The 12,804-nt window shown below is 34.1% G+C and overlaps 1 protein-coding gene across 7 annotated transcripts in view; it reads left to right on the top strand.

Annotated features, from left to right (window-relative positions):
• Positions 1-12,804, top strand: part of ASCC3 (activating signal cointegrator 1 complex subunit 3) — a 283,273-nt gene that overhangs the window by 112,982 nt on the left and 157,487 nt on the right. For all 7 annotated transcript variants that reach the window (XM_050709555.1, XM_035561717.1, XM_035561719.2 and 4 more), the window contains exons 12-13: positions 5,436-5,612; positions 9,563-9,634. In XM_050709555.1, the coding sequence (XP_050565512.1) occupies positions 5,436-5,612; positions 9,563-9,634 (249 nt within the window). The remainder of the gene's footprint in view (positions 1-5,435; positions 5,613-9,562; positions 9,635-12,804) is intronic.

Below are 12,804 nucleotides of genomic sequence, written 5' to 3'. Positions count from 1 at the left end.
CTTACTAACTAATGCGTATCCCGTACCCAGTACTTCATTCTTACAAGAGTCAGGCAGGATACCCAGGAACTTAAGTCATGAATCAATCTTCTTGTACATCTAGACTTAACACTAAGAAATGCTTGTGTCTAGTTTTCTGTACATTTTATCTTTAGTGGATAGACATCCACTAAAGGGCATACAGACTGACTTTTGGAGTGCGTTGAAGTGATTCTGGGTCATGAAAATATCAGATTAATTTCTAACCACAGTACAATTGCGCAAAGATGAGAATAGTAAACTTGTCTGCTTCACTTAGTTCTGTTCTCAAGCTGAACAATCAGCGATATGCTTTCCAGCTTGATTGTAATTAATTCTGTGAATGTGATATTTTAATACATGGAAATGGGAAGATTGCTGAGATCACAAGTTCAGGAAAAATTTTAGAAGTCAGATAAGAGTATCTCTATGCATACCCTGCATGCTCTCAAGTGGTAGCTGTAATGTAATAAGATGATGTGCACATCTACTAGGAAAATGAACCTGCTGTGATCAATCTACAGTCCAGACAGGCACTTCCCATACCTAATCCTATATCATTTACAGTGTAAACTCAAATGAGTGTGGAAATGGGTACCAGATAGCTATCTTCTGTATATTTTTTCTGTATACATGGAATTTCATGGTGTGATAATAGCATTTTGCAAATGCGTATGGTGAACATGCTGTCAATTCTCCACATGCCACCATGAATGCTTCTGAATTAGATATACTAATTAGATATGTCAATTAAATGTAGTTATGGCAATTTTATTTCTTCCTTTAAGTGTAATATCAAATCAATAAAATACAGTAAAGCTTTCAAAGAACATGATGTGTAAACACTGTGACGGTTCAGTTTTCCAAAGAAAGCCTTGTAAATTCTAATTGTTGCTCACGCTTTTTTTTCTGAGATAATAAGGCATGTGTAATGACTAAAACATTTGAAATTTTGTGCCAGTTGTGAAGAAAATTCACTTAGCTGAACACCACCAGACAGTGATAGGGAATGTAAACAGAAAACTTCATCATTCAAAATATGTTTTCAATAATTTTTACTGCAGTTTCAGGAAACCACTATCTTATATATTAAGCATACTCTGTAACTGGGGCTTCTAGGACCAAATAAGTGATCTGGCACGTGAAAAATACTAATGTTTGAATGTACTCTACTTACAAAGTGTCCTCTTGCACTTTGTATATGCACACAAAAGATAAACAAAACATTTTGATACTTGCTTTTACAGGAGAAGTCTGAAAAGTAGTTGGAAAATGTACGCACAGAACTCTAAAAGCCATTATCAAAAATAAAATCTTTGTAGTGCTTGGATAGATGAATAAGATAAGTAATTGAGACACTCATAATCACATAGTAAAGTGTAAAAAATAAACAATATGTGGTAGTTGCAGATTCAGGTAATTTTGTTTTTCTGACTTCCAAGTTTAGCACGGTTTTGGTCACTGCTGTTTGTATATTACCATGTATAATTAAAATAATAAAGAAAACTTGGTCTGTGTATTTACATGAGGATATACAGGCACAGAGTTCTAGTCTATAGTTTGCATATCATGAGCATAAAATAGTTAGGAGAAATGTTATGATACATTTTTGCTTTTAGGATAAGCATACCTTATTTTGCTTCTGAAGAAGATGGCAAAAAAAGGATTATCTGTATGGCCTTGAAAGAAGTTAAAGAAATTGATGGAATGATTTAGAGGACTTTTATTGCACTTTGGAGCACTGAGTTATAGTCTTGCTTTTAATGAATCCTCTGTGATTATTTTCTGAATCTCTTTGGAGTCTAATAGTGCTGCTTCAACTTGAGAGTTATATAAGAAATACTTGAGGATGGGAATTTCATACAGAAGTTTGGCATTAATGAGGAAAGATTTTTTTTTTGAGCAAAATGTCCTTTTAGAGTTTCATAGACTTAATATTTTTAAATGCTGACAACTCAGGCTGGCAATTCTGAGACAGGTTGAAAACTGTTTTCTTATGCTTTAACCACTGCTTCTTTCACCTGTTTTAGATAAGCTATCTCACTTTTTCTCAGGCATATGTGGCAGTGGTTATCTTTAATACAGTAGTTAATAGTGACCTCTTTTAATAATTATAGACATAAACTTACCTAACCCTGAAAAAAAACAAAACAAAACAAAAAAAAACTTACAAACCTTACCAAACACTGTGAAACAAATAATGATTGTTTATCAGGCTCCTACTTTATTTACGTTATACACTATTGGAAATAAAAAGCTCAAAGTTCCTTAACAAGGATGCTGAGAAATTGCTGCAAATTTATATCTTACTGGGTAATTTAGAGGGGAAAAGCACCAAATTTCATTTTGAATATTTTTCTTTACAGTTTGAATTAGCTTATTAATAGTCTTTATAGTAACATGTTGTTAGTTTTCATATTTAAATAGAGAAAAATACATTATTACCTGATTTCTTTATTGTTCTGACATGATTTTTGTGGCTTAACATAAATAGAAAAATAATAGTCCAAATAATTTCCAAATTTTACTTATTGAAAAAAATATGCAGGTGTTATATCCATAAGCACAAATATATGTACAGGTATAATATAAAATATCCTTTGTTTATAAGTGTGTTGTACATATTAGTAATTTTAATTGTTCTTGCTTGTGTTGATTGCTGCAGTTTTCAGGTGCAGTTAGAATTCTGGGTTCTCCAGGTTTCAGCCTGGAGAAGAGAAGGCTTTGTGGAGACCTCATTGTGACCTTTGAATACTTAAAAGGGTCTTATAATAAGATGGAGAAGGACTCTTTACTTGGGTTAATAATGATAGTACAAGGGAGAATGGTCCTAAACTAAAAGAGGTTAGATTTAGACTTGACATTAGGAAGAAATTCTTCACTGTAAGGGTAGTGAGGCAGTGGCACAGGTTGCCCAGAGAAGCTGTGGACGCCCCATCCCTGGAGGTGTTCAAGGCCAGGCTGGATGGGGCCCTGGCCAACCTGATCTAGTGGGTGGCATCCCTGCCCATGACGGAGGGCTGGAGTTAGGTGATCTTTAAGGTCCCTTCCAACCTGAGACTATGATTCTCACCAGTTCCCTGACCACAGGGCCAGCTGCCAGATCGGTAAAGTTAAGCAGTTTCTATTTACAAGGTTTTTGAAACTGAAAAGTCTCAGTAAACTCTAACTGTTCTTCAGATGTTATGTTTTGAAAGAAAACTCTGAACAGTTACTTGATGTAAAAATTCATAAGTCCATGGTTATTGTGTACAGTTCTTGTTAATTGTTTAAATACTGGAAATAATTTCCTACCTTCCGATGGAACTGAGCACATTTTTCAGGCTCTTCGAAGATTTGAAATATATTAAATTTAGCAAAATCAAATGATGTTTTGTAGATTGGATTTTAGTTACACTTTCAGATTGAGGTACTTGATTATCAGGTGATAGTGAACAAAGTATAGGATAATTAAATATATCAGTGGTTACTGTATTTACAGATTCAAGTTCAAAAAGCTGCATAGGCATTAAGAAAATTAGACATTTGTATGAGGTGTCCGTGTCCAGACACTGCCAGGGGTTGGGGCTGCAGGGCTTTTCTGTGGCAAGAGGCGAGGGCTGCCCTGTGCCAGTTCCAGCCATCTCCAATGGTGCCACCACAGGGCATGGCTAGGCCATGCAGCCAAAATGGCGGCACTTTGGGGTTAAAAAAAAAAAAAAACAAAAACAGCTCCTAGCAGTGAGGAGTGAGGAAAAAAAGTATGAGAAGCAAACCTGTGATAACCAAGATCATAGAGATACACCTATAGCCCGTGGGGAGACCATGATGGAGCATACAGAAAACCAAAAAACCAAAAGCCCCGTGCTCCAAAACTGTATGATTGAGGATGACCCTTAGGTCATCAGGAAATCAAGCTATAAAAATATATCTAACAAATTATGTTCTAGTAATTCTTCTTTGTTAATGAACTTGCTTATCTGCTTTCTCGAATGCTGGCTGCAGATGTAAGACTTCTGAAAATGAAATCTCCTGTGTGTCTGTCCTCTCAGAATTTGAGTTTACATTTAAGACTTTATTGTACATGAACTTTCCTCTGCAAAGCTGCTCTTTTGAGTAAGTGAAGAAGTGTTGGTCAGTCAGCAGGTTTTCTGTGGTGTTTAGTTGGTTGCGTCAACTGTCTGAACCTCCAGATTTTTACTGTGTGATATGTACATTATCAGCATCGCAGTGGTTTGCTTTGCTTGTTATCTGTAGAGTTGGAGGGATAGGGACTTACTATTCCCTAGGTCTGTATTATGGTATCATTTGTTTTATCTGCCTTAAGAATGTTGACCATATACTTTTTAATAATCTTTTTTGAAAACTTCTTGTTCTTGTGTTTTAATTGCAACATGGGACTTCCTTTCACTTTAACTTGCACATCTTAGTCATTCAAAACCTGTATCTAAGTTTCATAGTGTTTTGAACAGAACTTTGCTGGGTAGAAGATAGGAACCTTACTCATAAGATGAGACATTCATGCATTTGTGACAAGTTGAGAACCTTGTTTGTGGCTTCAGTTGTACTCTGTTAAAAAAAAAAAAAAAAAAAAGTCTTTTGATGAAAATTTCTGTATGTCTAAATAATTGCACTAGTAAGTAAGCTGTGAGCCAGCCTACACAGCTCTTAATATTCCAGCAAGATATGGGAAAATTCCTGCATTCTTTCCTCATTCAAATGTTTTAGTTGCTTTCATTCTTTTTGAAAATTATCTGGAAATATATGCAATATGCAAGCTTTTATGTGAAACAGAGTTTATGTATAAAATAACCATTTCTGTTATAAAATGGGAAGGTGTGTAATACAAACACAGGAAAAAAAAATGCTAGAAAAAATGTCTGTTAGTGTTCTTGGTATCTTCAGTTCTGCAGAAGTACTGATACATACTGCAGAAATGCAGATAGTGATGAACTGGAATAGATTGCCTAAGAGAGTTGTGGAAATATCTAAGCAATAGCCAAGATTGAGAAATGACACAAATTACGTTGTTTTTTATTTCAGAAGTGTGTGAATTCAACTAAGAAAGAAATGATGCCAAATTATCTGTCCTAGTTTTGCCTGTAAATTGTACAATTCCTTCTTAACAAGCCAGTGTTACTGTTCTTGTTCCTCCATGTCGGTTAATGAATACTAACTTTTTGCAGGGTAAAAGAGATGAATAAGCAAGATTCAATGGAATTGTAGAGTGCTCTGGTTCCTTCAATACAGGATAATCACTAGCTCATATCTATTGTTCACCTTTTTTATATATTAAATGCTTCTTTCATGTTATTATTGCATAAGGGATGTTTTAAAACTCTTACTGTGCTTGATTTCTTCTCTTATAACACACTTGGATTATTTACAGGTTTTCTGTTTTTTTTTGTTTGTTTGGTTGGTTGTTTTTCTTTTTATAGGTTGAGTCTACGCAAAGTATGATTAGGATTTTGGGTCTTTCAGCTACATTACCCAATTATCTTGATGTTGCTACATTTCTACATGTCAATCCCTACATTGGACTATTCTACTTTGATGGCCGTTTCCGACCTGTACCACTGGGACAAACCTTTATAGGAATTAAGACGACTAATAAGGTAAAGAATCAGGAAAAGCAAAGAAAGGATTGCTATTTGTTTTAATCATGCTTCTCCTATGTGTGTGTAGGGGGTACTGTTTTGTTTGTTTGTTTTATGCTACAGCTGTTTTATGAAGCATATTCTGTGTAAAGATACAGTGAGAAATGCTTAAAGAATCCTGTTTCCTCAGTTTGCAGTCCCTGTAAATAGGCCTTATTGTGGCTGGGTACAATGGTATCTAGTTTTGTGATGCCTCCAGTTTACTAATAAGTTTTGATTCATTGGGGAAAAATCATCACCCTCAACTGCAATCACTGTAGGACCTGATTATTCTGCCTTACTCATTTCAGTTTTCCATTTGGCTAGAAACTTTGCCAGTAAGGATGCCTATGGAATAATCACTGGAATGGTATAAGAAAAATACTCATTTATGAAATCAAGATATGAGATATGCATTAATATAACACTAGTGCGTTATAAGTTTTTGATGAAAACCTTAGTGTGCTAAGCCATTGCCTATCACATGTGAATGTTTGATAGAAAACACATTACAATAGTCCCCAAATTAGCTTCTTTATTCTTTGTGCTCTTGTTCATTTGGGGAAGCATTGAGGCCATGTAGGTATATTACTCTTATTTAAATCATAGGTTAATGAAATGCAGTGCCACTTGACACTTCAAATTATAATCCTTCTTTAAATACAGGCGTTAATACAAACACATTTCCATAAACTGCTTTTGCAAAGATTTCCTATGCATTTCAGTAGCCAATAATTAAAGCACAAGTAACTTAGAGATGTATGATATTTTATAGCTCAGCTTTTTAGGAAATCATATTTTGCTCTGATTTCAATTTAGTAGAAATCAAGACATTTTTGATCAAAAGTTAATTGCATAGCTTAATCAATGATAGTATTTAGTTATTTTTCTATATCTCTTTTTTTCTTTTTTTTTTTCCTAGGTTATTTAACTAGTTCAGGAAAGAAACTTTAGCTTACAACCATAGGGAGCCATTTCAAGTGTATACACGCAAGACTAGTTTACCGTATGTTGCTTACCACAATTTGCATATTTTAACCTTCGTTAATGATACTAAGTGCCTTCACTATTATTTGCTGTTGCTTTTCTTTAATCTTTTCCTAATACTAGGTTGGTCTATTTTGTTTATTTCTACTGTAGTCTGGTAAGAAAAAAGGAAAGACTCCATTTAATCATATTCACTTTAGAATGCATCCCTGATTTAAAAATCAGAGTACTACACAGATTCTCTTATGACATTTGACATGATTTAAAAAAAAAAAAAGTTTTCTTAAAAGAAAACAAGACAAACACAATAATAAATATTATTATTAGGAAATAATCATAAATATTATTAGGAGGAGGTAGTAGTTATTCTGAAATGTGAATACACAGCAGACAAGACTGTTTTAGTAATGCCACGAGCCAGGATTTTATCTTTTTACTTCTCAGAAGAATGCCATTCTAGATTCCATAGAGTAAAATACATTTTGCAATGAAGTTAATATATGCTGTAGCAAACGAAAAGTAGAAGTATTAAACCTCTTTTACAAAGGATTCTTTTCAGGATAATATTAATACTGAACCTGCCAAGTGATTACTGATATCAGTATCCTTCTGGTCTATCTGAAAGGAAAGCAGTGCAAGAACCCACAGAATCAAAAATTCTTGTAGAACATCAACAGATGCAATCAATACTATGTCTGCATCCACACTGATGAGGAGCAAGGAGACAGAAAGTTGTTAGTTCCTTGAAGTAGATGCTTTGCCATAGCTTTCTAACATTTTTTGTCCAAAAAAAACTCTCCAAAAATTTGGAGCAGATGAATGATTTGCCAATTCATATGCAAACTGCAGGCAAGCCTTCTTCAACAATCAGTAGCAGCATCCTCTAAACCATAGCCATTTAGCTATTTCAGATGGACACAGCGTTTTTTCTCAGGCTTTTAGCATATGGGAATTTGATACATTTCCAAAATGTTTCCGATCCCACTATGAACAATTGGTACTGAAGTTAGGCATATTTATCCTTTTTAGATCTGGATTCTACTAAAAAGACTGGTAGCAGCCTGGTAGTATAATAGGGCACCTGCTTCACTCAAGCTGAGGCAAAAGCTTCCAAATCTCTCTGAGCTGCTGCTGGCATCTAGACTGCTTCTCTATGGTAGTGCAGGGATCTGGAAGAGGCCCAATCAGCCTTGCAAAGCTCAGTGGAGGGGAGTGCTTGCTTTAGGTACTAGCATTTCTCCCTGTGGTTCTGCTAAAGATACTTAGGCTAGTACCTAAGTATCTCTTCTTCAGGAAATGAATTAGGATGTCTGTGAAAGCTCAGCTAAAATTAATTTTAGTGACATGGCATTTCAGTGTTATATAGCAATTATCCAAAAATGTGTGGAATAAATGGGATTGCTCTATATTCTTCTCTAGAATATGTATAACATTATGGCTATTTATGATGTGCGTTCATGCATATTTTAGTTGTGTTCTTAATTGAGGTTTATTAATGATGCTGTCTCGCTCTTGCTGGGTTAGATATGCACAGCACATGTTGTGTAACTTTTGGTGTACTTATTAGGCATAGACATTAGCCAGGAAATAGTTGAAATTGACAGCATATGGAACCAAGAGTAAAATTTGGCTTCTTCGTTTGAAGATCTATTAATGTCATATATATGGATCATCTACTCAGTTTAATTTGATTTTAAAAGTTGTTTGTTTTTTTTAATGGAAGATAAATAATCTGGCTATATAGAGTTGTTATTTTTCTTTATACATGTTAGTTTTCCTCTCTACGTATGAATGTAAAGAATATGTAAAATTGTTTGCACATGTGTGTATATATATATGTCCATATGTGTGTTTATGCATTGCCTATTTACACTTCTTAATAATTTTCAAATAAATATTTGAAAAATAATTAAATGAAGTGCTAACCTCTCATTTTCAGAGCAATTAGACTGGATATTTGTCTCTTGCACACATGGCCATCTTTCTCACATTTTTACTATTATTCTTGTATGATGGCAAATATGAATGTTCTCTCCTTCCCATTAAAGCAATTAAAGCTATGTTTTACAACTTTAAGATATTCTAGATAACACTAAGAAGTGCTAAATTTCCATTTTCTAGTTCTTACATATTTTTTTCTTATAAAATATTTGTGTCAAAAAAACACACAACAGCTATATTTTTCTTCTTTCCACCCCTTAATGCAAATATGTAGGATGGAGTTCTGATCTGTTCTGATTTTAAACTTCATTTATTTATTCTGATTTGGAACAACCTTAAGTATATGCATGCCATTTATGTTATGATGCATCAAAAAAATTGAAAGAAGTATATTTGGAGTAGATTGAAGAATACTTTGGTTTTAAACTGAACTATATTTTGGAACCTTTCTGAAGCCTTTTGATTTATCCATAATTGGAAATCCTGTACATGGTACTCCCACTGTTTCTTAGATGTGACCCAACTATGAAGAAAGTTCTTTTTTCTGACAACAAAATTGAGAATCAGTAACTGCTTAGATATGTATATCTGCAGTGTATATGCTACATTCATATAATACAAGATGAAAATAATTATTTGATGTGTGGTAAGGTGATGTATTAAATGGATTACTTCATCACTATCCAGTAGAGGTATGATTCCTTATATATGAAACAGGTAAATTAAAGAACGGAACTGGATTACCTCTCTTTGGTCATTAAAAAAAATAACAGTCACTTAATAAACCTTATATCCACTGCCCTTTTTTGTGTTTTGTCTACTTATTTTCATGATCTATTTGTGAATTAATAAAATGTTGTTGGTAATGGGGATCAGTATGTTATAAATTTAATTGCATAAAAATCTTTTTAATGGATCACTATTACTTGTTTGACGTGTAGTAGAAAATATGTAGAAAAATAGAAATGATTTTAATATAAGGTATGATGTTTACTTTTCAGGTGCAGCAGCTAAATCATATGGATGAAGTATGTTATGAAAATGTGCTGAAGCAAATAATGGCTGGACACCAGGTATTTATTTTTTTGGTTTGGTTTGCATTCAGAACAAACAGAGAAATTGGTTTTAATCATTATAAAGTTGTTTTAAAGATTTTTTTTTTGAGGTATGTCATTTCAAGGGTCTTCTTTAACCTCAAGAACACTTTATAGAATCAGCATGCAAGAAAATCTAAAGAGGCTAAGAAATGTTCATTTGTACCAAAGGTGAAAATTTCTAGTATATATCCCTTAAAATAACTAATGAATATTTATGTCTCGAGTTTAAAATGACAAAGGTTGATACTTAGAGGCCTTAGACTTAGGTACATTTAATGATTAAAAAAAAAAAAAAGCATCTAGTTATTATTGTCACCCTTTCCCATATCTCGCCAATTCTAGCTAGAGATCCTGTTGGAGATGTGGGGTGAGAATTATGCAGTGTTCAAGACACGGTGCACAAGGGCTCAGCATCTCTCATTTGAAATGTCCTTGGTTTTGTGTCTTGCTTTTGTTATTAAAGGAAGTAGTCATTTTGCTCTACAGTAGAGGTTTCTGCAGTGAATTTTCAAATCTGACATTCCCCTCCACTGAGATGGTGGGCTTAACACCTTTGCATGAATGGTTTATCATTCTGTTATTGTTGTGCTCCTAGATCACCCTCACATGATGTCTTCTTTTTGTTATTTTTTTGCAAATATAGCAATGTGAGAGGCAGTAGTTGTGACAGGTGTGGCACCTGTTCAGAGCAGGAACAAAACTAGGTAATCTATGTATAACGGAAGGAAATTCACACACAGTAATGCTAAGAACTGTGTATTTTCCCTGTTTCACAGAAAATTCAGATTATGATGTTATTTTAAAAGTTGAACAGTTGGTTTATGACTTGGAGAAAATAAAATTCTTCAGCAACAAATAACTCTTCCTGCTCCCTCTGGTTCAACACCACTTACCTTCTCTTGCTAATATCAGCTACTGGTGATATATTCAAAAAACTTTTCATGCAGTCATGAAGATTGCATATGGAAAGCTGATATTTGCCAGAGTGAAGATTTTTAACAACATTTGTTAGCAGTACGAAGGGAACTTGAGTTTGTTATTTCCTCATTGTCAATTATGCTCACATCTTACCATATTTCTTAAACTAAGGTAGCTTTAGTTGCTTGTATTTCACTTTTTGTTATGATTTTGTGTTATTTTCACTTGCTATAGATGAAGCTACAAGTAGCAGATTCTTTAAGTCAATATGTCTAAACAACTAACATTTCTTGGAATACAGGCAGGAAGTTGCATGCTGTTCCAGAATATTTATTGCACCTTTATTCCCCTCTCTTTTCTTCACACTGAGGGGGAAAAATATCTAAAAATATATCTAATAATAATACTTTAAAAAAAAAAAGACTCAAGTGCAATAATTTGTATAATTCTTGCAGATGATGTTTTGTAGTTCGCATAGCTTTCCTTGAGAATGGTTTTAGTTCCTGCACAAACAGTTGAATACACAAGTGTTTTAAGGCATGTGCTGCCGCTGAAAGATGTCACAGGAAGAACATTAGCCTCCATAATGTTACAGTTTCACTAGCTGAGACAATTGCTGATCTCAGTTTCTGAAAATTATGTTCCAAGCCAACAACCAAATAAGCAGTGTATTTTCAGACAAGGCAGAAGTGTCATTTCCCTTGCTATATAAAAATGTGTTTGATTTCAGAATGCTTTGGTTGATTTGATTCAATTGATTGTAAATGTTAAGCACTTTCATTGCTTTAAAATGTTTGTTCTGGGTACGATATATGTTAACTATCACTAGCCTGTGGTAAATATGCTGATTAAAGTGACAAAGATAACATAGATTGCTAGCAGTGGAAATTCAGTATGAATATTGTTCTTTGATGATCATTCAGTGTAAGAATTTATCTAAATGCTGAATATATATGCAAGCTGAATTCAGTAAAAAATACATAAATCAGTATGGCATTTCAAAAAGTTATGGTAATGAGTTTAATGATATTTTAAAGCAATTGTATCAAGCACAGGTGTATATATCAAGAAGGAGCAGCATTTGAGATATGTTACAGGACTCTTAAATATACATTTATGTAACTTAATTTTTTTATATTTCCTTTTTTCAAATTATTGAAAACGTTTGTCTTCATTCTTATGAAACAGACATTCATATCCTGAAACGATGATATACAAAACACTGCTATGCAGTCTTTGACAATGCAGAACAAAGCATATCAGCTCATTGTATAATACAATTAATTATAGTTTGTAATATTTAATCAGGTAGTAAAAGTGAGGGATTTTACTTTTAATGAGTATGCTCTGATAAATGATCTGTCTAATCATTATACAAACTGCAGATGTTTAAAAAAAAAAAGGCAGATATATCTGCCCTGAAATACCTTCCCCATGTGTGTTTTCATAATTTTGTGTGTGTTTCCCTTAGTGTGTTTTCATAATTTTGAGAATAGCATTTGATATTCTAGAGTTATCACCTTCTTCTGATTTTTTTGTTTTAGAAATCCATTGCCTTGTGTACAGGTTTACTGTAGTCTGATACCGTCCTGCTCTGTAGCTCATAGCTTTTTTAATTTTTTTTAATTTTTTTTTTAAGTTTTCCTTTAAACTTGTGTTTATTTTCATGCTGTGTGTGTATACAGTTTGTTTGCTTTATAACACAGTTGTGGCTGTTTCTAAATAGAAAAATCATAGGATCATAGAATGGTTTGGGTTGGAAGGGACCTTAAAGCCCATCCAGTTCCAACTCCCCTGACATGGGCAGGCACACCTCCCACTTGCCCAGGTTGTCCAAAGCTCCATCCAGCCTGGCTTCAACACTTTAAGGAAGGGGGCATCCACAGCTTCTCTGGGTAACCTGTTCCAGTGTCTCACTACCCCGAGTGAATAATTTCTTCCTTATATCTAATCTAAATTTACCCTGTTTTAGTTTAAAACCATTACTTGTCCTATCACTCCACTCCCTGACACAGAGTCCCTCCCCAGCTTTCCTGTAGGCCCCCTTTAAGTACTGGAAGGCTGCTATAAGGCCTCACTAAGTCCAGAGTGCAAGCAAAACTCTGTGGCGAAGAGGTCCTTGCACAAGATTTGGGGAGGAGGAAAGATGAAAACTCACAGAGGGGCAATCCAGTCCACCACTGTGTGCAGGGTCAGAGCAAGAATCACAGAAAATTGTAGTCTGGAAA

Source organism: Cygnus atratus, chromosome 3 (assembly GCF_013377495.2).
Source record: "Cygnus atratus isolate AKBS03 ecotype Queensland, Australia chromosome 3, CAtr_DNAZoo_HiC_assembly, whole genome shotgun sequence".
In the NCBI taxonomy this organism is placed as follows: Eukaryota; Metazoa; Chordata; class Aves; order Anseriformes; family Anatidae; genus Cygnus; species Cygnus atratus.
Note: the sequence above shows the minus strand (reverse complement) of the source record. Positions and strands in the feature narration are given on the sequence as shown.